This window comes from Carcharhinus amblyrhynchos, chromosome 27 (assembly GCF_965287045.1).
Source record: "Carcharhinus amblyrhynchos chromosome 27, sCarAmb.v2.hapA, whole genome shotgun sequence".
In the NCBI taxonomy this organism is placed as follows: domain Eukaryota; kingdom Metazoa; phylum Chordata; class Chondrichthyes; order Carcharhiniformes; family Carcharhinidae; genus Carcharhinus; species Carcharhinus amblyrhynchos.
The window spans coordinates 13,665,229-13,691,116 of record NC_137350.1 but is presented as its reverse complement, the minus strand read 5'-3'; the positions used below and the strand labels follow the sequence as shown (position 1 = coordinate 13,691,116).

Below are 25,888 nucleotides of genomic sequence, written 5' to 3'. Positions count from 1 at the left end.
TGTACATTTCATGATTTAAACTATACATGTCTACAGATTTCAAGAGTTCATGTTTAATAGTAGTAGTTCTTTACTCTATGTAAAGGAGAATTAAAATCAAGGAAGCAATTCTTAGATCCTTTGTTGAAAGGGTGACAAATACAGAAATTGTTCACTAAATTATTTTAAAATGTGAGTTTTCCAAATGAGAAAACTACTGAGTTGCTGAAGCTAGTACTAATGCAAATATCAAATTTGAATAATACGAACAAAAAAAAATCTGAACCATGAGAATAGTTCATTAAAATTATCATCTTTAAAATTGGTTTATCCAGTTTTAGTCAATCTAATCCAGCATATTTTCATATCTATCACACATCGCCTGGATAATTAAGACCAGGAGTTACAACTGCAATCTGTTCACCTTGCTCACATTTAAAATGCCAACACCAGAAAAACAGCAAGTGCACTTTAAACAAAAATATTTAATTGACAGAATTTTGGTGATAAAAGCTAGAACAGATTCACTGCTAATGCTCCTTTAGGCTCATCAGAGATCAAAGGCAACCGTTTGAATTTCAAATTAATTGCCGAAACATGCTTACACCTAATAAGCTTAGATTAAACTAGATTTCTATTTGAATGTGAGTGTTTAGAGCTCATAACATGCCAGATGTAAAAACTGTATCATAACAGTGCTTGTGTTTTTTTGGGCGAGGCATACAAAGAGAGCAAAACACTTAACAGAATAAATTTTACAAAATCGGTCTCGATAGAACTAGTTCACTTTTTCCACCTCCTCACCATATCTCATCTGCTTTACACAAATGGAACAGCACAAACTCTCATCCTTTCCAAGCAGACATACTAATTAGGTATCGTCTGAGCCAAGAGAACCACTAACTAGACAAAGGATTCAACATGCATTTGGTTGATGAACATGCTTATTCGCATCAAAGCTAAATGGAATTTGGGTGAGTTTGGAATCAAAATATCCAGCAAATCCCAAACAGACACTGACTCTTTTTCTCCAGTACAGCGAGAAAATAACTGAAAATCTTGTGCCTCGTCCATGCTCATAAATTAAGTGGGGATTTCATCTAATCTTCCCTGACATATACTTGCACTGTCATCTGTGTTTAGTAAATGGAATTAGCAAATGCAAATTTAACACATCCCTTCCTTGGACAACAATCTGTTCCTCAATACAGAGGATTGATAGAATGCTGCAGAAAACAATGTCTATAACTAGTAAATGTGAATGATTTTATGCAGCATTTGTAGAACTAGCTCAAAAAGAATAAGGTACAAGACTGCTAGCCATCACAATAAGCCTTTTTCAATCATATAAAAATTCAACTGGGTAAGTTTATTTGACGTGTAGAAAACGTCGTTCTGTTGCTCCAAAAGGTTGCCAACATCACCTCACCAAATAACTTATTTATATCCCTCGGGTGACTGCTTACACTCAACAGCTGCTCAGAAGAGTAAGCACTTTTGGAGATAATGCTGAGCACAAATGAATGTCAACTTCTGCCATGTTAATACAGACACACAAGAAGCCCATGCAACCTGCTCCTGGACCTAAGCCAATGCTACTTGAAAGCTCTGTTAGGACGTGGACAATAACCATAGGGCAAGAAGGATCAACCCTTCCTTTGTGGGTGAAGAAGAGAACTTAACTTTTCTACAGATTCTATACAGAACCACGGCACAAAGCACCTTTCACTCAATGAAAACTGCAATAAACTGGATTGCCATTGCACTGCTAACACAGAACTCAGTATGCTGATTTCTTAGGAATGTTTAGATTTTGTTTTGTTCTTACTGTGTAACAGAATAAAAACTATGGCAGTTGGGAAGGGAAAAGCGAGAATACATAAAAGTGGGGGGAAAATGCACTCCCTCTTGAAAAAGTACGCCGTGCCATAACTGATTGTGGCCTAACATGCACTACTTAATCTACCGCATTCTATTTATTAAATCAGGGTAAAATTGGAGCAGAAACAGAACTCATCAATTAATCTGGGACTTGCAATGTATTGCAGCTTCTGAACCCACCAGCTCTCAAAGTAAAATCTTTTACAATCTCTAAAGTATGATGGAAGAGTCAATAGAATCTTTCAAATAACGTTGACACAGAATTAACTAGTGCAACTGTCCAGAGAGGGTGCAAGTATTAAATAGCATGGTGCATTTGATTTAGTTTGACAGCATGTTAGACTTTTATCTTTGTTTTTGATCCTGTCGGCTTCAGCTTTGTGCTTTAGCACAGAATATAACTGAGTCTCATACTTGGAATCTTTCACATTAACACAAGTCTTTCTCAAGAGTTCCAAGTCAACAGATTGGTCTTTGGTACTGGCTTGAATATTGCCAAGTCTTGAAGACAACTGAATATCCCATTCAGATTCTGATGACGATGTATCTGTGTGAAATAGGTTACTTTCAAAGAAAGACTGACAGAGATCAGCTTGGTTGACAGAATTTTTACATCTACTTTCATCCATTTGAAAAGTAGTTTTTTTACCAAGGAGTGTGTCAGATCCTAGAGATTTCTGTGTGTTGGTTTCAAAGGAAGAAAACAGGTGCATTATAGTGTTTTCTGCTACATCTGAGTGTTCAATTTCCCCATTTATTATTTTAATTGCAGCTCCATCCTTAAGCGCAGTTTCAGCATTAAGGCCAGCTTGGTTGCTTTGAGATGCTAAACTTTCTGTATTAGGAGTTGACATCGACTCTTTTTCAGCCTGAACTGTTGCAGTGCTTGGAGGAATTTCCATTTGCTCTTTGTTATGCAGAAGAGCTTCCCTGGGATGAAAAACCCAAGTTTCTTCTTTTACTTCCTGGTTAGTTGTAGATTTAGTAGTTGGTAAGCTGCTTGGTTTCTCTTCACAAGTCCAAATGATCCTCTGTGGTTTACCCAAATTTTCACATTCATTTTTGGCTCGACAGCTTTGATAGTCTATTAGGCTTTCTTTATCAGCCGAAGGCCCAAGTAAGTTAAGCTTGGCAGACAATTCAAAATGCTCCCTCATGGAGCTGTTCATAGAGCATGCAGAAGGAAATATCGTTTGTTCGTCAGAAGTATGAGAAGTAAAGATTTTATCCAGATCAGATAAACAAAGGAGGTCAGCATGTGGTTGGAAAACATGTTCATTGAAGTAGCAATTGCTACTTTTGCTGAAAGTGAAACAATCAGCAATGCCAGTCAAATCATCCGATCTGCATTTTGGACTCCTTGTGATTTGGGAACTGGTGTTGTCAGAGCGTTTGCGTTTTTTAAAACTACACTTGGCATCTGTGGTATCTATATCACAATCCATCCTCCACAAGTCAGAAATGGCCTCTACGCAAGATGGAATATCTTCAGATTTCACATGCTTCTGTTCATCTCCATGGTAGCTTTCTGAAATTTTCTCATCAGCTCCATCTGAAACTTTTTCCACAAAAGTATCTCCAGCGTCTAGTTGTTCATTAAGCACATAGCTTGTTGCCCTCTCTGCCGGTCCTCCTGTGCTAAAATCCAATGAACTACAATTTGGGGATTTCACCACTAACTGTTTAGAATACTCAGTTATTTGGTTCAAAGAGCTCAAAGATGCCAGTTCATAATCCTGGTGAAAAGGGCAGGATCTGAGCCTTTTCAGTTCCAGGCTTCCTCCAGTTAGCTCATCCTTTGTTTTGTCTGATTTCATGTCATGTACATTTGAATTCTGACCATTCTCATCAATTCTTTCCAGATTTTCTATAGGAAAATGTACTTGTTGGCTTGCAGCTACAGACTCAAGTGAAAGTTTTTCTCCTTCAAGGACAAGGTCATTAACAGCGTCCAATGATTCCATGAATATTTTGGATAGGGAATTTCCAGAACCTGAAGCAGACTTCATGGATCTGCATTAAAAGCACAAATCTATATGAACACATAGGTTAAATAGGCATAAAATTCAATATATCTGAAATCTTGTAACTGAACATAAGAACATAAGAAATAGGAGCAGGAGTAGGCCATCTGGCCCTTCGAGCCTGCCCCGCCATTCAATAAGATCATGGCTGATCTGTCGTGGCTCAGTTCCACTTTCCCGCCCTCTCCCCATAACCCTTAATCCCCTCTCTTATCAAAAACCCATCAACCCGCTTCTTAAAAATATTTAGCGAGGCAGCCTCCACCACTTCAACAGACAGAGAATTCCAGATATTCACCACCTTTTGAGTGAAGAAGTTCCTCCTCAACTCCGTTCTAAACTGCCCCCCCTTTATCTTGAGGCTGTGCCCCCTAGTCCTACTGTCTTTTTTGAGCGGGAAGAGTCTCTCCACCTCTATCCTATCCATCCCATTCATCATCTTATACGTCTCAATGAGATCTCCCCTCATTCTTCTAAACTCTAACGAGTACAAGCCTAGTTTATTCAGCCTCTCCTCATAGCTCAACCCCCTCAACTCCGGTATCAACCTAGTAAACCTCCTCTGCACTCCCTCCAAGGCCAAAATATCCTTGCGCAGGTGCGGCACCCAAAACTGCACACAGTACTCCAGCTGCGGCCTCACCAATGCCCTATACAGCTGCAGCAAGACCTCCCTACTTTTATATTCAATCCCCCTCGCTATGAAGGCCAGCATCCCATTCGCCTTCCTGACCACCTGCTGCACCTGCAGGCCGGGTTTTTGCGACTCATGCACAAGGACCCCGAGGTCCCTCTGCACCGTCGCCTGCTGCAGTTTTTCGCCACGTAAGTAATAGTCCTTCCTACCATTCTTCCTACCAAAGTGGACCACCTCACACTTGCCAACATTAAATTCCATTTGCCATTTCCTGGCCCATTCGCCCAGCCTATCCAGATCCTTCTGCAGACTCTCCACACCCTCCGCACAATTTGCCTTTCCCCCAATCTTGGTGTCTTGAATCATTAAATAAAACTGATGAAGAGTTCAACCCCTGGGCTTTGAAATTTTGATTACTAAAATATATTGATTACTGATCAATTTCAAGAAGTGCCATAGTGAAAAAAATACTATTACGGCACAAAATAAAATATTTCCTACATTTTCAGAACTAGTCTTGATTTAAAAGTGGAGGAGAAGAGAAGCACCATGCTATAAAATCCTTAATTTGTCTTTAGGATTATACACTGATGCAAACATAGGGAAACACAGAAGTTACAATAAACAGACAGGCCATTCAGCCCAGACAGAATCAACTTTTCTTCTCCATGCAAATAAGTGTTTCTAATCATATTTATCAATCCTGTTTCTATATTTCTTCAATCTCATTTTCTTTAAGGTAATGATGTTTCTGGTACAGACAATTACATTCCAACAAGGACAAAAGATTAAAGGAATTAAAGTCAAGTTCCTCGGATGAGGAGGGAGAGCAAGAATATGGTGCATTTCAGATTAATTCTCTAAGCAAGAACCTGGCCAAATAAACTTAGCTGAGAAAGGTGGTGAAGGGGAAAGTATGGCAGAGAGAGAATACAAGAATAGAGTGGCAGTTAGCACAGGAGGGAACTCAAATAGCTTCAACTGGTATGTAAATAGTAAGCTGGAAGTAAGAGGTGGGCAGATAATAAGAGGACGAACAGGAACCTATTCTGCCATTCAATAAGATAACAGCTGATTGGACTGTGGCCTTATCACCACCTTTTTGGCCCACCCTTGATTTCCTTGTCAATCAAAAATCTTCCATGAATATGATCCAGCCTCACTACTCTCTGTGGAAGAGAATTCCAAAGACTCACGATCCTCAGAGAAGCAATTCCTCCTCATCACTGTCTAAAATGGAAGACCCCTTATTTTTAAACTGTGCTCCTGGTTCCAAACTCCCCTATTTTGTAGAACCATCGTAAAATCTTTTATTCTTCACCAAGATCACATTTTATTCTTCTATACTTGAGAGAGAGAAGGTCTAACCTAATCAACGTTTCCTCACAAGCCAAGGTCTTCATCCCAGGAAACAGCCTATTGAATTTTCTCTGAACTGCTTCCAATGCATGGATATCCCTCCTTAAGTAAGGTGACCAGAACTGTTAATAAGCTAGTGGCAGTAATAGTGATCTTGAAACTGCTGGTTGCCATTGTTACAAATGTAAGGTTTTAAAAGATTATTATATTTTGAGATTGTGACTTTAGTTTAGAATAAAATGGAGAAATGAAGGAGGACATATGACCTATGCTGAATTCTGACAGCAAGTCTGGGTGTTAAAGATAAAGGAGAGTGAGGGATTTACTGGGTGTGTTGTATAAGTTCAGCTAATTTCCTTGCACTTGTACTCCACGTGCCTATGAATAAAGCCTAGTATGCTATATGCTTTGTAACTGCCGAATCTTCCTGTCCTGCTGCCTTCAATGATTCATGCCCATATACACCCAGAACCCTCTGCTTCTGCATCAACTGAAGAATTTTACCTCATTTTTATATTGTCTCTCCATGTTCTTCCGACCAAAATGCACACCTCACACTTCTCTGTATTGAATTTTATCTGTCATCTATCTGCCTGCTCCACCAACTTATATATGTTCTTTTGAAGTTCTACACTGTCCTTTTCACAGTTTATAATATGTTCAAATCACTCTGGATTGCTCCAGGAGAATAACAGGGGCTTAAAGGACGAAGCATAACCCAGGAGGCAGATTTTCAGTTGCGTCAAAGCATTAACATGGGAATTTTTCTGTTGTGTACAGTAAAAGTTGCCTATAAAATAGTGCTTAGTTATTTGTCTTTCAAATTTTTTTTCAAATAGTAAAACTCTTAAAAGTTGAAATTTTATTGTGATCTTTTCAAGAAGTCATGGGAACATTGACTTTTTAAAAAAAAATTATCGGTCTTTAAAGAGACCATAACATACCCATCTGGTTTACAAATGGCCTTTAGGAAAGAAAATATATTGCTCATGTGAGATCTGGCCTATAAGAAATCCACAGCAATATGGTTGACTCTTAAATGTCCTCTGCAATGGCCTAAGAAGTACTCAATTGTATCAAAAGATGGCAACTCGCCAGCAGCTTCTCAAGGCAATTAGCAACCAATGCTGACCTGGCCAGCACCAGTTTTATTTTCTACTTTCCAAATCCTTGTGCCTTTAATTGGGTCTCCCTATTCAATAATAATTTCTTGCTTTGAATTCCATCATCAATAAACTAATCTGCTCCTATTATGGCCCAGAAGGCTTGGATTAAGGTTCGCCAAAAATACTTAGGGGCCTTTAGCCATCACAGAGAAAATACTAATCACTCTTCAAAGATAAAGTGCAATGTATTTCACTGCTATATTCATTCGTGTTTATTTAGAAGTTTAAAAGTAGGAGTTGGGTTTTGCCAATTTGACAGAAACCCAGTACCTCTGTATTGAGTTGGGGGGTGGGGAGGGGGTGGGGGTGTTGCTGGGGATTTGCATACAGCAGAATTTTTCTAGCTAACAGCAATATTAACATTTTACAAAAACATTTGCAAAATAAATACATTGCAAATCATTCCATGGTCAAAATAAATATATAGTTTACCGCTGGGTGCACCCATCGCTTTGGTACTCTACAAATTCATTTTCCAATTGTGCCACAATATCATCAAGGACCGTGAACTGAGAGGGGTCACTGGCAAAATCTTGATGCTGCTTAGAGATAAGATGCTGCAAAAAAAAAGAATATGATGAAACAAAAAGGAGGAGGTGCATGTGTGAAGAAATATGACATTTCTCAATACATTTTCAATATCATATACTGACAAAACAGGCTTGTTTATGCGAGCATGGGCATGACTGTATTAATTAAACTGGAGACAATTAGATCACATGGGTCAAAACATTAATAAGGGGTAGGTGAGAAGGTGAGTGTTTGAAATGGAAATGAACACAGCCAAGTGTCGGGGGATGTGCGCGGGGTGGGGGGGGGGGGGTGCGCAGATGAATAGGAAGTTACATTAGGCAGATGAGGGAAGTGATTGAAAATTAACTGTGTATCTCAAAAGGTTCACGTACATTTGAGAGATCATAAATGGATGTGGCAAAGTGGCAATTTTACATTTATAAAGTAGCCATAAAGCAACAAGATTAATAAAAATTCTGGGAAGAGAAATATCTAAAAGACTGTAGAAACAATAAGAATGGAAGATCAGAGGGAAAGCTCATATTTAAAAGAGAAACTGAAGATCGTTAGGGTAGTGGCTATTGACATCCTGACAAGATAGTGGGCTCGAGACAGACTTATGAACACTAGCTACCACCACTCTGAGAAAATTGTTTTTGTCTCCAGTGCTTTTGAGACACGCTGTGGCAGCAGGGCAAATTGTGAGCATACTACCATAATTTTTTAAAGATTAAAAATCTATGAGGACTGTTGCTATCAAAAGGAGGTTTAGCTCTGAGTTTAAAGCCAAGTCTTTTGCGAAATGTTGTGTAAAGATGTTCTTGCGCCTTTTAAGTGTTATTTTCTTTCCTTCCCTTTCATTTTAATAAATGTCTAAATTTAATGTTTAAAATCTTTACAAGTGGTTTGACATTTACTTGTCCTGACTTTAGAAAACTCATTACATACAAACTGCAAATCGTTGTAATAGCTTGTTCAAGTTTCCTTTTGAGATTTGGGCACTCTAGCATTTAGTATCTGCTGTACTGTAACAATGATGCACCTCATATGAACTCTACAAGTAAGATCCAGACCAAATGCAATAAAACAGAGAAGTGAAAATATGGTAGAGAGAATATGAAAATAGAATGGCAATTAACATACAAGCGAAGCTAAAAATTTGATTGGCATGTAAACGATAAGTGGGTAGTGAGAGATGGGGAGGAGCCAATTAAAGGCAGAGAGGGTAAGGTAGGCTCAGTGGTTAGCAATGCTGCCTCTCAGTGCCAGGGTCCCAGTTCGATTCCCAGCTTGGGTCAATGTCTGTGTGGGGTTTGCATGTTCTCCCTGTGATTGCGTGGGTTTCCTCCAGGTGCTCCAGTTTCCTCCCACGGTCCAAAAGAAGTGCTGGTTAGGTGCACGAACCATGCTAAATTCTCCCTCAGTGAACAGGCAGCAGAGTGTGGTGACTAGAGGATTTTCACAATAAATTAATTGCATTTGTTAACGTAAGCCCACTTGTGACACTAATAAATAAACTTTAAAACTTTAAACTACTCTAGTTTTGAAGAAGTATGAGCTAGTTGTCTAACATTATCAGCTGGAAAGTGCAATTCCAAGGATTGATTTGAAGTTATTAAAGACAAAAGTATTAAGCTTTGAGGTCAGGGAGTTGGATGTCTTGCAGTGATACTTCTGCAAATAAACCATTAGCACAATTCCAGAGAAAATGAGCACAATTAATATGACAAAATGGTCACAATCAGTGCATCAAGGCTTTGCTAGATCCTGTTTGAAGCGCTATTCAAAAGGAATATTTACCCCAACAAGGTCATAGAATGTTTCATGGCAACATTCACAGAATCGCTGTCGATTTTTTTCTCTATGCGTTGCTGCTTGTTTGGTGATGGTTTCTACATCTCCCTCACTGTTGGTCATTCTACAGTCCCTGAGCAATGGAAGCAGTTAAAATAATAACTTGTTCAAACTACAGATGAAAACATTGACCTTGCACAAGTCAAAAAACACAAGACTGTAAAAAAATTATCTTCCAAAGCAAATTAACAAAATAACTATTGCGACAGGGTGTTCTAGGCACAATGAAGTGATTTTTAGCTGTCGGCCATGGCTACATATCCCACAAACGAGGTATTTTAGAGCCCTGTTTAATAACTCACCAAATTTAATACTCTATCCCAGTGTTTTCCAAAGAGAAAATTGAGGCAATAGTAACAGAGTTGGTAAATAAATAATTAGAAAGGAATAAGGGGCAGTCACTTCAATTAAATTCAATTGTTGGATTGTCTAGATAGAAATAAATTTGGGAAGGTGACAATACAAATTCAATTGCTCTTACTAAAGTACTAAAGCAGTTACTTGCTAAATTGGACATAGCTAACCATTCAATAGAACCTTGGGAGTTAAATTTACAACAAAAGTTTACTATAAAACACAGTGATCTATTTATCAATGTTTACCCGTGTTTGCTCTGTTCTTGCTCCTGATGTCCATTCTTAGATTTCTTCAGAGGATCAAATGCACTATATCCTTTATGAGATTTGTAATTCAGTTCTGGATAGCTCACATACTGCTGGTAGAGGGGTCTAAAGTGTCTGCATACACACAATTTGCCAACACTTACAAATAGTAAGCACTGCATGAATTTAATACATTATAATTTAGTAAACTTTAAAATTATACAATAAATTATTCTGTAGAAATCACAGTAACCATTCTAACAAAAAGCAATGGCAAGTACGATAAGCCTTAAAATGTGCTAAAACTTTGTTATTAACGTTTCATTCTTCATGCTCAGTATCCCACTCAGGCTTTTGTAAATATTTATTATTCACTGGACTGATTTTGAAAGATCTTCAAATGGCCAATATTACAGACCTAATTAGGAAAAAGTATTAAACAATATGGTGTAATCCTCGTGTGGAAAAGCTATCAGCTGACTTACCGACTGCAATCTTCAATTTTAAGAAAAGGTTGTTTCAGTTTTCCCACTGCTCAAACAACAATAAAAGAAATGCAATTAATAGCCATGCCCACATCAACTGATTTATGGCAAAAATTTAACAACTGCTACATGTAGGAGCAGGACTGACAAAAATGATAAAGTTAAAACATTAAAAGCACATTTTCCCAGGACTAATCAGTACCTCTAACTGCAATGTTCTCGACTCAGTTTAAATCCCAACCTGGAGGTGGCATTTAAAAATCTGATTTCAGATATAGCAGAATCACAATAACAATGTGCTTTTTGAATTATTTTACTGATAGACCTTTCACAGCATTGCTATAATAATCTGGATGGTCTGTTCTTATGTGGACAAATTATGATGCAACACAAACTGTATCACTCTGATACTGTGGAATAACATTACTTCAAGACTGCGAACTCTGATTATTAATTACCAGCCAAGGCACTCTTGCCAGAGTCAGAAGGCTGTAGGATCAAACACCACTGAATTGATGCGAGCGTATAATTGAGGTTGGCAGTCCAGTATAATGCTGAAGGAGTGCCGGACTGTCCTTCAGATGAGATGTTAAACAATGGCCTTATCCGTCCTTGGGTGGATACAAAAAATCTCACTGTACTACTTAAAAGAAGAGTAGAAGGTGTTTCCTGGCTAATATTTATCCCTCAACCAACACCTAAAAAGAAAGATGTTAGCATCAATTATTTAATTTTGGTTTTAGGAATTTGTGCTCATAATGTCTGTTTCTTTCAGTCTAACAATGACTACACTTTGAAGTATTTTATTGACAACAATGTGCTTTGGGATGATCTAAGGCCGTGCAACACATTATATAAATTTAAGGTTTTCTTTTTCTTTAAATATACTATTTTAATTATTCAAAAGCAAGATGTGCACGTTGAAAATCTGAAAATAGAAAATGCTGGAAAATCTCAGCAACCCATGCAGCATCCACGGAGAGAGAAACAAGAGTTAATGTTTCAGGAAAATGACTTTTGATGATTGTTTGGCGAGAGGAATTCGATCAAAATGCATTCATCAGTTCCATGCTGAAGCACAGAAAGACACAGGCCCCAGTATTAGAGACAGGGAAATAGGCAAAGTAATTAAGATCATAAGACATAGGAGAAGAATTAGGCCACTTGGCGCATTGAATGGCAGAGCAGACTCAATCATGGCGGATATTTTTCTCATCCCTATTCTCCTGCCTTTTCCCCAGAACACCTGCTTTCCTTATTAATCAACAACCTATCACTGTCTTAAAGATACTCCATGACTTGGCCTCCACAGCCATCTGCAGATAAGAGATCCACAGATTCACCACTCTCTGGCTGAAGCCTCCTCATCTCCATGTTAAAGGGTCATCCCTTTAGCCCGAGGTTGTGCCCTCTGGTTCTAGTTTTTCCTACCAGTGGAAACATCCTCTCACTGTCCACTCTATCCAAGCCTCGCAATATCCTCTAAGTTTCAGTAAGATTCCCCCCTCACCCTTCTAAATTCCAACAAATACGGACCCAGAGTCCTCAGCTGTTCCTCATACTTCAAGCTCTTCATTCCAGGAATCATTCTTGTGAACCTCCTCTGGACCCCTTCCAAGGCCAGCACATCCTTTCTTAGATATGGAACCCAAAACTGTTCACAATACTCCAAATGGGGTCTGACCAGAGCCTTACAGTTGGCATGGTTATAGTCACACACTGCTAAAAGGAGCGTATTGTATTGTTTAAAAGTTGTTACCTCCTTTGGTTTGCTGCCAGGAACACGACAGTGTGAGCCTCCCCCGGTATGCAGTTAAGAACAAGCAACAGCTTTCTGCGAGAGTCATGTCCAAATATGGGGTGGGGGTTGCCTGATCCCAAGGTTTTACTCCCCTCCACTCCGCCACCAAGTTAAAATCAAGGCCACTTCATTTTAAATTCATCTAGCATTTTTAAAATTACGTTTTTAATATCGAAACTCACAATACAATGGTCTCTTTTGGTGATGATGTGGAGATGCTGTGTTGGACTGGGGTAAACACAGCAAGTAGTCTCACAACGCCAAGTTAAAATCCAACCAGTTTATCTGATAGTAAACCCATAAGCTTTCGGGGGTGAGACAGGAACTTACTATATGTATGGAAATTGGCAACTCAGAGTATCCATCATGTTCAGAAAAGCATTGAAGCAGCAACAAGGGCAGACTTAATAAAATAAAAATGGATTGCCTCCACATTAGAGAACATTTCCTATGATTAATAAAACTTGCTGAATGAAACAAGATGGACATTATTTCCAAATTTGTAACTAAATACTGTATAAGTTACCAATTTTTGCCCACTATTAAATATAACATGCAAAAAAAAAGTTATGGCATAACTGACCTTTTGCAGTCTTGCGATTGGATTTAGGTGAATGACTGTTTCGCTGAAAAATATTCCAGAAAAAATTTACAATGGGAAAAGTAAACATGCGTTTGAATGAGATATTGCTTAGCAACCAGGGGCCACTTTTAGGGGAAAGACCTTTCAAGTTTTGGTATGTAACTGGATCCAGGCAGTTGGACATAAGAAGCTAGAGCGGGAGCAGCTCTCAGCTCTGTTGGAAGCAGGAAAGCTTACAGTGAAGTAATGGGTAAAAAAAAAGTTCCAGAGAAGCTAAAAGACAATTAGTTATTGAACCTAGGAGTTTCCAGCAAGTTTGAAGTTAAAGGAACAGCGATTGGAACAATCATTGAAGCTCAAGTGTTATCCAGGTCAGAAACTCCAAGTATTTGTGAAGTCAGTCTAGATCATAAGCTTTGCAACTTGAATTTTGGCACAGGTAAGCATAAGATATTCACTCCAGGTACGATTCAAATGACCCACTAGGGAGCTTTTGTCAAACAAAGTTTATTTAAGAATACTGTTGAACTACAAGAAGAAAGATCCACTATAACTTTTACCAATTACAAAAAACATAACTATAATGTATAAATCTTAACAGCTAAGAATACTGTTACAAACTGTACTAATCCCACAAACATATACCCCATTCTAGACTTAGCACAGAAAACGTGCGCTGGAGTTTGTAGCTTTGCAATACCTGCTGTGAGTTTGTCCTTTGGATGAAGAATTGAAATGGTGAGGCTTTCTGGTTCTGGAACTTTCAGCACACCTCAAAAGATAAACACTGCTTGCCTCCAAGTTCTAGCTAGTCAGCCTCCGAGAGCAGAATTTCCAATACCAGGGAGATAGACACAAACACTGCTTTCAGCCTCCAGTCCAAAAAATTTCTGCCCAAATGAAAGTAAAATCCTTTGGATTTTTCCTGAGAGAGAAAAACTATCCAAAAGACCTGGCCTGCCAATCAATAGCAGATCATCAATTCCTCCAAAAGGTCATAAAATCCAGGACACTGCAATAGGCCCAGATTAAAAATGAACAAGATGCCTATTGTATTGTTTCAACAACAATAAGAAAGCCAAAATCAAAAAGGTCAGACCTACTTGAAAAACTGCTGAGAACGTGATTAAAATACATTTAGTAAAGTCCCAGCAGCGTCACAAAAGACACCTGGAAGTGCAGATCTGGGGAAGGCTGGCTTGGGAAAAGCCAGACATCTGAAGCAATTGTAAGTTTGACGTCCTGATTTCTAGCTTTTGGAAACAGTAGTTTTTGGTTGGGGACTGAGTTCCTGAGTTTTGTGTAGAAGTTTGGATGCTTGTGACAGTTCAAAACAAAGGAATACTGAAAGAAGAGTTAGAAAGCCTGGAGGTGAATCCTTGCTAAAACTGTCATTTGATTTATGGTCACACGTATTAACACACAGTGAAAAGTATTGTTTCTTGCACGCTATACAGACAAAGCATACCATTCAGAGAGAAGGAAACAAGAGAATGCAAAATGTAGTATTACAGTCATAGCTAGGGTGTAGGAAATAATCAAACTAATGCAAGTTAAGTCCATTCAAATCTGACAGCAGCAGGGAAGAAGCTGTTCGAGTCAGTTGGTACATGACCTCAGACCTTTATATCTTTTTCCCAAAGAGTGAAAGTGGAAGGGAGAACGTCTGGGGTCCTTAATTATGCTGCTGCTTTCCCAAGGCAGCAGGAAGTTTAGACAGAGTCAATGGATGGGAAGCTAGTTTGCGTGATGGATTAGGCTACATTCATGACCTTTTGTAGCTCCTTGCCGTCTTGGACAGAGCAGGAGCCATACCAAGCTGTGATACAACCAGAAAGAATGTTTTCTGTGGTGCACCTGTAAATGTTGGTGAGAGTCGTAACTGATATGCCAAAATTCCTTATTCTTCTGAGAAAGTAGAGGTGTCGGTGGGCTTTCTTAACTATAGTGTCAGAACGGGGTGGATCAGGACAGGTTGTTGGTGATCTGGACACCTAAAAACTCAAAGCTCTCGACCCTTTCTACTTCATCCTGGTTGACATAGACAGGGGCATGTTTTCCTTTACGCTTCCTGAAGTCAAAGACAAACAGCTGAGAGAAAGCCTTATTTGAAAGGATAGTTAAAAAAATCTGGATGCGGATTGTTGACGAGAACAGCTGATGGAAAGTAGTGGCTAAAAAATATGCTGAAGTATGTCGTTTTGAGAGTGGAGTTTGGAAACATAGTTACAATCAGAGGAGAAATCTACACAAGAGCGAATGAATGACATTTGCCACTTGGTTTCAGAATGTGATTGTCTGACCATGGTTAGTCTGTTGGGTTACAGGAACTGTGTGTTTGTTGAGAACATAACGTATCATGTAACCTATGTTATTCTTGAAATCTGTGTACATTTGTGAAGAAAAAGGTGAGTGAAGGATAGTCAAAGTTTTCATGTTTAATGTTTTCTCCTTGTTATTAAAAGCAAATTGGCAATCCTGTTCCTCCATGTTTCTAAATAACGTAAAATGTTATGGTCTTCTCAGCCAGGGTTCTATTCAGGGATCTTCCCATCTAGGAAGAACAGCAACTGGAATAATAACATTGCACAATGGAAAAGCTTTACAGTGAAATGCTGGTGAGTGTAACTCAGGTGACACAATTGTCATATGACTGCGACAACCAATTAACCCACATCATGTGAACTGCCGCGTTTCAAGAAGGCAGCTCACCACCACCTTTTCAAGGGAGCTAGGGATGGGCAATAAATGCTGGCCAGCCAGCAGCACCCATGTCCCAGTAGTGAATAAAAAAAATCAGAGTGGAGTTAGACCACATGAGTGCAAAGCCATGGAGTGTTGGGTCAGCCATCATTTGACTTTGAGATCTCCCTGTGAAAGGACATGCAAAACTTTCAAGTATTGTTAAAGCTATGAGAAAGTTAAAGGTATTGTTGATTGGTAAGAATGCAGAGTGAAAAGTGAACATCACAAAGGAGTGGGAGATTCTGTCATCAAGTTTGTCCATCATGAAACACAAAGTGAACATCAGAAGCAGTTCAATAAACAGATATTCTCTCCTGCAAGGAAGAGGATGAGAATTGTTGTCTATTCCAATGTGGAAGAAGCTCTGCTAACGTGATTCACGGCAGCTCAAGCAGAGGTCCCATCTACCATTCAATCCTGCAAGAAAGGGGAGTAGTCTTAGCAAAGAAGCTGGGCCAAATGGAGATTTCATGTTCTCCCAGCGTTTGTTTGCTCCAGTTTCTTCCCACAATCCAAGGATGTGCAGGTTAAGTGGATTAGTCAAGCTAAATTGCCCCTTATTGTCCCAAGATGTATAGGTTAGGGGAATTAGCAGAGTAAATATGTGGGGTTACAGGGTTAGGGTTAGGGTCTCAGTGGGATGTTCTATCAGGGTTAGTACAAACTCGATGGGCCAATGGCCTGCCTTCTGCACTGTAGGGATTCTATTTTCAACACCTTCCACGTAGCGAGAATGTAACAGTTACAGCAGCAATGACAATTGATTGGTTCCAAAATGGTCTCATTCACATCTTGAGCAATACATCATGAGACATTTTTAACGTGCAGGAAGCTGAACAGTTTTAATATATTTTGCCAGATGGCTCTTTGATGTTTAACGGTGAAACATGTAATGGTGGAAAGCAGAGCAGAGGACATGTCAGTGCTATGGTCTCTGTCAAAATGGGTGGCACTGAGAAGCTGCTGCTTCTTGTGCTAAGTGCAAGAAATCATGTTTTGTGAATGTCAATACGTTACACACACAACACACAGCTAACAAAGCCACCATACCGACCTCCCGCATTTTTGAGGTGTGCATCTGAAAAGTGGATAAAACATATCAACAAAAGAAAAAGGCGGCTACTGACATTACAGACAACTGTCCCCTTGCACTCTGCTGGCTTCAAGAGCGTGAAACAGTTGATCTTGCCTCCAAACACTATGGCCATGCTTTAGCCAATGGATCCAGAGTGATTGGAAACCTGAAAACCTATTATTGACCGCTGGCTATTGCTCAGGTTATTGAGGTCATTGATAAGATGCAGAAGTTCAATCCAACTGTACCAGATGTTGTCTTGATGAAAAAGGCATGGAAGATGATGACAAAAATTACAATTTCCAACGGCTTCCATCACGCTGAGTTCAAACAGATAACAACTGCACAAATGAACATGATGACAAGGCAGGAGGCCAGCATGGAAATTCAAGCAGGAGCAACCACGAGAACTTATACGGAGGTGGGAAACATCACAATGGGCCTGACAGAAGGTGCAGTACATACATATGCTGAGGAGGCCAATGATCCTGAAGAATCCTGAATGTCCAACTGCTCACTGGCCTGTTTCCCTAATCGATGTCACGAAAGCTATAGGGATGCTCCTGGATTTTGCACTGTTGTACTAAAACCTCCAAAATCTGTTTGACTATATTGAATACATGGTGGATTGTACAACACGCATCCTAAAATAACTCACATAGCAGAAAAATATTACCACGATTTTCTAAAACTCCTCGGCCTTTTCAATGCAAAGGCCTAGCCTTTTATAAAGTTATTATCATCCATCATTTATTTATTAGCCACAAGTAAGCTTTACATTAACACTGCAATGAAGTTACTGTGAAATTTCTCTAGTCACCACATTCCAGCACCTGTTCAGGTCTATGCACCTAACCAGCATGTCTTTCAGAATATGGGAGGAAGCCAGAGCACCCATGCAGACATGGGGAGAACATGCAAACTCCACACAGACCCAAGCTGGGAATCGAACCCAGGTCCCTGGTGCTGAGAGGGAGAAGTGCTAACCACTGTGCCGTTCAAGATAAGATGTGAATAAATTGAATGAAGACCTTTTCAAACATTTATTGCTTTACTGTGTCTTAACATTTCAATTTGTTGTTTTTGATGTTTGTAGGCAAATCAGTTTACACGGAGACACATCCACGTGAGAATGGGGATTTCTCGGTAACCACAAAGCCCTACTTAACATGAATCTGGAGGGGTTTCCCTGGGATTTGACTAAACAAGATACATTTAAAACTTTCAATGTTAAGTATATTTTTCTGTCTCCTCAAAAGCTAGCAATCTATTATAGGTTAAATAATAGTATACACATCAATATGGTTTATTACATGAAGTTTATGATTTTGCAACTCAATGTAATGAATAGTGTTTTCAGGACTGCTAGATTGGTGCAACTCAGTATCAACAGAATCAATTTACTTCTTTCTTTGACGAAGTTTAAATTATTCTATGGAGTGAATTATAAATGAAAATTTATAGCAACAAAAGCTTTGACTTAGTACATTTTTGGTTGGCCAAAGAATTACAGATGACATGGAGGTATCATGATCATTTTTCAAGTGATTCAGATGACATTAGAAAAGTAAACTTCAGAACCCTCGAGACTTAGTTTTTTGTTTTGGACATTGAGACTATAGGCCTGGAATTTGCAGAGTGGTGAAAGAATGGTTTTTGCCATTCACCTTGAGTACAACTACCCAGGATTTTTAATGGGCTTGGCAACAGAGACTTTTAGTCAGCTGACAACCGTTTGAATGTGGTACTCTTTACAGAGGATCTAGAGAGTCTGTGGACAAGATAAACAGCAGGGAGGTTGTTCAACCAATTGTAAAAATCCTCACTGACAGACTGCAAATTACATTTAATTTTTTTCTATAGGATTGGGTCATACTCATGGGACTAAGTGAAGGACATGAGAAAAAAATCAAAACTATTTTGATTTTTAAAAAAACTTGCAACGTAAATTGAAGCAATGAGACCGCACATTTATTACTTTCCACAGCAAGACTTTTTCAGTATTAATATTCACTCACTACATTGTTAAAAAATGTGTTACTCATGATTACATATGCCCTAACTTTCGCATCTGAATTTTGAGCATGAATAGTGGATAATTGGCTGATGTTCACATCATTACAGTGAGTTCTATGTAGATTCCTTAGGTAAACACTGCAACAGCCCAGCCTGTTTCAGAGCAGGGTCTCACGGACCATGTCTTAAAGATTTTTCTATCTAATTGGATGCCAGGCGCTGGCATGCTCACCAGTGAGAGTACAGTAAAGCTGGGCTATTATCTCAGTGAATCACAATTACTAATAATTCCGACTTTGTAGCTGTTACAGAGATAAATAGAGTGATAACAGTTTGCAATGTAAAACAGGAAATCATGCAGCTCTAAAATAAGGATTTAACAAGCCAGCATGCAATATTTTAGAATTATTACAAGAGTGCTAATTAGGCAATTATATTCTACCTCATTCCTAAACCTCCTGCTCTTATAATCAGAACTGAAGTTTTACTAAAATGTCCATTTTTTTTTTGAAGCCACACAAAAACACTATAAACAGAAGAAAGTGATTGATTTAACTCAGCTTTGTTCAGAGCTCCCCAATTTGCTGTTATGGCCTAGATTATTTGCATCACAGTCTGATTACATGTCTCAGATTTAAAACATATATACATACATACATACACACACAAAACTCACCTCAGCTTTTCTATTTGCATTTAGTAATTTAATGCCCTTTTTTTCAAAATATGCCAGTAGATCTTTGTAGCAGTTAAGGTTCAAATACTGAAATGTCAGAATATACATAAAAATCACAATAAAATCTAAACAACTTTTATGTATAGGTTTTGGATCTGCTGCAGCATTCCTCAGGGAGATGTATTTGTTAAGGTGGGATTGGATTAGAAAGTGTTGGGAAAAATAATGAAAATGGATAGAAAATGAATTAAATGGTTTAGAGAATTCATATAAAAAAGAGTTCTAATTGAAAAATGGGACACTGTTAATTGGAAATTAATTTCTAATTGCAGATGTTTATGAATAAAGCTAATTGAAGATCAAGTACATATGAAGACTACAATTGGATAAAGCACTTCGAGTTCACAACCTCTACTCACCTAGCAGGAATGGAACAGGAGCGACATGACACATCATCACTGTCACACACTGTCCTAATTTGGACATATATCATAGATTCTTCATGGTTACTGGGTAAAAAACCTGGAACATACTGTTTAATAGAATGGCGGAAAAACAATCATGTGGACTACAGTGGTTCAGGAAGGCAATTCACCACCTCTTTCTTAAGGGCAATTAAACACAGTAATAAATGCTGGCATTACAAGGAGCACCCATACCCCAAGGACAAATAATAAAAATACTAATGTAAAACTGCATGTAAATGTTACATTAAGAGGTCAAGGCCAGTGCGGCATTGTCAACTTAGGGAGAAATAATTTGGTCTATGTATGACTACTTTACAAAAAAAAGATACGATTTCATCAATAAAGCCACAAAACATTCAGTGTTTGCTGACAAATTGCAGCTTTCCTTCAGTTATAAGTTATTCTCTAACATTTTAGCTTCTGGCATTCATTGTAGTTCTTTTGGGGTTTACCGGCTTCATGTTTAGACATAAAAGATTTTCCAAGGGACGCACATACATGCACTGTCTCTGCCACACTGTGGTAGCTTTAAGCTATTACAGATTAACAGGTAAAGGACTACAATGGAAGTTGTGTAATTACGCAAATTTTCAAAATTAAGATGTAATAAATTATACAGTTAATAGTGTAAAACACATGCACACAATTAGAAAGGATACCATCAAGATGCAGGATTTTCACTCCCCAGGAACGTGCATTGGCCAAAATACTGTTACCACCACCACATTCCTGTCAGGGAAAAAGAGAGGCATTTTGCAGTTTTGCTTTCCAGTTTTTGAGGTGAAAATCATTTCTTCTTACGGTATTTGCTATACTCCTCTGACGATACGTTATTTGATTCAATTAAGTTTTTTTTTACTGCTGCCCACACATAGCTGTCAGTTTCAGTGAGGTACTCATCAATGCCTCTTGATCTCTCTTGCGCCCTGTAGTGTGGAGTCTACATTTCCACTTTATTTCTCTTCTCTTTTTTAATAATCTTTCATGTCATAACACAAATACATTTTTGCAACATTGATAGAACCAAGTATATCTCTCTTCAATAATACAACCAGTTTATTAGCAAAATTGTCAAATTGAAGCTTAATCAATAACATTAAAGTTGGATTCACTTCTTCAAGGCAATTCTGAAAGGCATGAAATGGATATTCTATTTTTGTACTTATCCTTACAATCTTGTAAAAAGTTAGCAGACATTAAAGATTTAAGCATATTAAAAAAAGTTAAGAAAAAGATGAATTAGTCCAATGAAGTTCACCCTTCCACTATCCAAGTTCTTTCACTTGGGTATCAATTGATTTTTTAAAAACTCAAATATTTGACCACTCTACTAGGCAGATTATTTAAAATATTTTGATATTATTGGGAAAGAGGGAGATAACTATTTTCCACCTTATTTTTAATTCATTGGTGTCATTTAGTCCTCCTTTTCTTACCCACACTGAAGTAATAATCTGTGTTTACTTTCCATCATTTTTCTTTAGTACCTTGATACAGTCCCCCCTTGACTCTTGTTTTGGAGTTTCTTCATTTTTTTCCCCTTTGAACACAGTCACCGCAGACAAATGCAAGATTATGAGAAAAGGAAGTGAAATAAACAGTGGGAGCATGAACTAAAAGCCCTAAGCTACAGAACAAGAGATCTGGAGGAATTGTTGGAGAGCTCAATGAAACTGACAGCTGTGCATGGGCTGCAGCAAGAAAAAATAATTAGACAATAGAACACGTAAAGGAGTATAGCACATACCAGAAATAATAAAGGCTTTCTACCAACATTGGTAGTTATATCCAAGACAGACCCCTCCAGGCAGTGAACACAAAGGAGACCAGGAGCCAGAATACAACTTGTATATTAGGTTAATTTGACTCACTGATTTATGCAAATTAGGTGGCTCCCCATAACGCAGAAGTTCCTGAGCAGAGCTCTGGCCACATTAGTATCCTATGAAGTCTCTAGATACCAAGCAGAACAGAATTCTGGCTGATATTTGTCTTCTGCATACTGAAAGGCCAAACATCATACCTTTCTGCTAAACCAGCCAAGGTCAGCTAACTCAACAGACCAAAGATTGAGTTGGGGGCCTTTCAACTTAGGATGTTTGATACCAGAACTCATCCACTGAGCCACAAACAGCTTTTGCAGCTTAAGTCTAAAGACATGCAAGTTAAGTTGATTGGTCATGGAATACAGTCTCTTAGTATCAGGGGGATTAGCAGAGTAAACATGTGGGGTTACAAGGATTGGGTCTGGGTGGGATTGTTAGTCCAGACTCGACGGGCTGAATGGCCTCCTTCTGCATTGTCGGGATTCTATGATTCTAAGTGGAAATATTATAAAATCTTGTTTTAACAATTGGTTAATGTTGACAAAATAGCTTCTTACATTGTTCTTGATCACTGTTTCAAGTAGTCGCTTTCCCCTGCTGATATGCATCTGAAAGATTAATTACAAACACCACAATAACATTTCAGAACACCAAACTTCTTGAAGGCTGAACTTCTTTGACAGAAACCAGACTGATGACACCTTCCCTCTAAATGAGGCATCGCTGCCTGGCTCTACCTTCCACCACTTGCCTCATCTGGTAGCGATGTAGCTCTCATCACCAAATCACCCCTCATTTCCCCAACTCCTCTGTTACACTCTTCTTTTCACCATCTCATCTTGTCTTCTTTTGCCACTCAGCCTTCTTAGCATTCACCTGTGCGATAAAAATTACCTCTCAACGAAATTTCTTCACTGTTTTCCTCCCTCAGCCCTAGCACTGAATAACATCACATACTCCGTGATTTTAACTTCCACCTCAGTTCATCACATACGCTCACTGCTGATTTAACTTCCTTTCAATCCTCTGTAATCTCTGTCTGAGTAAACTACCCAATACACATTCCCAGGCCACTCTTGGACCTTGCTATCTCACATGGTCTCGTTATTCTCGTTGTGTAATGAGGTGATTTCTGATCATTCCCATGCATCACTATCCATATTTCCTCTTCCCAACCCTATTTCCCCTTGTGTCTGTCCCTGGAAGAAATTCTCCCAATTCACTTACAACTGTACTTCCAAATTCCTATCAATCTAGCCGAGCCCTCCTGAATGCAGTTGTCCACCTGTTCAACTACATCCTCATCTGCACCTTTGATTCCCTAATCTCCACAAGGGGTGGTGCAGTGGCACAGTGGTTAGCACTGCTGTCTCACAGTGCCAGGGACCTGGGTTCAATTCTGGCTTTGGGTGACTGTGTGTAGTTTGCGCATTCTCCCTGTGTCTGCGTCAGCTTGCTCCAGTTTCCTCCCACAGTCCAAAGGTGTGCAGGTTACTTTGATTGGCCATGCTAAATTAACATTTAGTTTCAGGGAGATTAACAGGGTAAATATGTAGGGTTATGGGGATAGAGTCTGAATGGGATTGATGTCAGTGCAGCCTGGATGGGCCAAATGGCCTCCTTCTGCACTATAGGTATTCTATGATTCAATTACTCTCTCTCTTGCTGGATGACCCATTATGGCCCCCATCGCTGCTCTCTTAAATCCAAGGAAAACAGATTTGAACGAGTATTGCTGAGAACTGGTTTAGTCATTCACTGCCAGATCGGACTAGACCACAAAAGCCAGATCCTGCTCACGTCTCCTAGAACTGCTTCCGTCTGGGATCAAAGATACTTCTAGGCATCTCTTCTTGCTGCAAAACACCTTCTTCAACCCTCACCCATCTCCTCCATCCCCATCTCCAGCAATTCAAGGAGCCCTTTCACTTCTTTAGCATCAACACAGAGCATCTGTTCAACGATCACTGCCACTTCTTTCTCTCTACCAGCCCAAATTACCTCCATCTCTAGTCTTAAACTTTTTCTCAAGCTTACCCACGATTTCCAAGCTCATCTTGTCCACAAGACCCACTTACTGCTTCCATGACTTTATTCCCAAATAATCTGCTCTTCATTCAACTTCCTTACCTGGCTCTCAGATGTGTTAATGGTAGGTACTCTTTCCTTGGGTTATAACCTCCCCTATTCTCCTTCACATCTGCCACTATCATTATGATTCTCAAAACAAGAAGCCTGGAAATCTCCACCCTTAAACTACAGCTCATCTCCAAACGCCATTCCTCTCTAAAGTCATTGAACTTATTCTCACCTTTCAAATCTGTGCCCAACTTTCCTGAAATGCCATATTTGGATCCTCCAATTTACTTATTACCACACTGCTTTTCAAAGGGCTCTAACCAGTCATGAGTAATATCCTCTGTGACTATGACAAAACCAAACCACCCCTTCTCATTCTGCTCCCGTCCCATGTTCTACCCTATGTAAACCCAAGGTCAAACCTCTGTTCTCCATGTGCCAAAAGTGCTGCTATGATCTGCCCTGCTTGATAACCCCTGAGCTAATCTGGTAATAAACCAAATATTGAAAATATCAATAAACCTAATGATTGGAAATTATTTTAATTAGCACCAAGTGGGCTAAAAACAAGATTTGTCCAGTGAACATCACATTGCAATTGTGCTCTTATTTTATGCAGCAACTAAATATATACATGCAAAGTATTATTGCTGGTATATTCACTTACCAACTGGCCATCTCTAGGATTGGCAGATGGAGGGGTACTACCTTGGCCGTTTTTCAAATATTCTTTATTTGGAACAGGTGCTATGTTGACTGATTTACTTCCCAGATTTGCCTCCTTGCTGTTGGAAATAACGTAATTCACTTCTTTACTGAGGAAGCTTTCTATTGTCTGAAATTCAAAGGAAAACACACCCATGTTATGAGGGAAAGTATGAATGACAAATTTGTAACTACATATAAGACAAAAGCATTGTTCATTCCTAAATAATTTCCCATTAAACTCTGAAGAAAGTTCACATAAATGACTTTAAGTTATTACCACTGCCTAGTTTGTAATCTCAGCTACTTGGTAGACAAGTCTGTTTTGTGATAGAGGAAGTCAGACATTTCAGTCGTTCAGCCATCATGTTTATAACTGACAATGTGAACAAATGTCAAATCTCATTCCAGATTTGTTATCGTTGAAATTGGTAACAAAGTAGGAGATGGTGCTGGGTTTCTAAAATTATTCTTCAAAATATTTGCAATTACAAGTTCATTTATAGTGGCATGCTCCCCTGCCAAGATACTTATAATTACAGTTTTTCTTTGTAGTGTCAAATCTTATTTGGATTTTAAAAAAATCTAGATAGTCTGGGAAAGAATGGTTTGGATAGAAATTAATTAATAGTTATTAACATCTTAATTCTTTTATTTTCACATATAACGTTGAAGTGATCTTTCCACGTCTGTTTCTTTTCTTATCCATCTCATTTTGACCATAATGTGGGACATTTTTATGTTGCAGCAATTGTGGTCTGTGTTAAGTATTTGCTGTCATCAGTGTTAAATTTCCATTTTGCTAGTTAGAACTAGCATCTCCTTGTTCTACCACCATAGCTTAATCTGTAATTGTTCTGGATTTATTTTGTATACTTCTGTAACAGCACATCTCAAGAGTCCCAAATCCCTTCAGTAACTTAGTCGTTGTAACTTAGTCCTTTGACACCAGTTATCTCCTTATCTTCTCTACTGATAGTTAAATATAATTATTGCATGATCTCTGATGCTAATTATTAAGAGCACTTTAAAATATTTCTGCTTGGTGTCAACTTCCTTACACAGCCAGAGAGCCTAAAACCTACTGTTGCACCACTCCCTGGGAACCGTATTTATGCATTTCTAATTTCAATTTAAAGCAATTTAATCATAATGAAATCATTGAGTATGGTTAGAATGTTCTTGTTAAGTTGATCAAAACATTAAAATAGACAAAGAAACAAGAAATAAAAGGGCTAATGGGGATTTTCACTGTACATACCCCACCCCATTTCTTCACAACATCTTCCAGAAATGTTGTGTTCTTATTGTTTGGAAGATCCAGGTAAAATGTCTTGCCAGAAATGAAACAGTTCTTTATTGTACTATCTTCATAAACTTGCACTGAGCATCTGTGTGGCATTTTCTGTGGTTCA

The 25,888-nt window shown here is 38.7% G+C and overlaps 1 protein-coding gene across 1 annotated transcript; it reads right to left on the bottom strand.

Moving 5' to 3' along the window:
* On the bottom strand, positions 1-25,888 carry LOC145359248 (uncharacterized). The gene is made up of 11 exons (XM_080213749.1): positions 25,735-25,888; positions 24,436-24,603; positions 22,247-22,297; positions 20,523-20,592; positions 19,397-19,458; positions 12,885-12,927; positions 10,501-10,546; positions 10,016-10,150; positions 9,360-9,486; positions 7,479-7,603; positions 1-3,873 (listed from the first exon to the last, which is right to left on the bottom strand). The coding sequence occupies exons 1-11, from the start codon at positions 25,873-25,875 to the stop codon at positions 2,124-2,126; spliced, it is 2,718 nt and encodes a 905-aa protein (XP_080069875.1). The 5' UTR covers positions 25,876-25,888; the 3' UTR covers positions 1-2,123.

What these genes read in the sequence shown, in the direction of transcription:
- LOC145359248 (XM_080213749.1), bottom strand. Translation starts at nt 25,875, where the DNA reads ATGCCACACAGATGCTCAGTGCAAGTTTATGAAGATAGTACAATAAAG. An exon ending in GAAAATCCTGCATCTTGATG is followed by an intron (nt 19,459 to 20,522) that starts GTATCCTTTCTA and finishes ACTGCTACAAAG; the next exon opens with ATCTACTGGCATATTTTGAA. An exon ending in CAATCGCAAGACTGCAAAAG is followed by an intron (nt 10,547 to 12,884) that starts GTCAGTTATGCC and finishes TTGTTTGAGCAG; the next exon opens with TGGGAAAACTGAAACAACCT.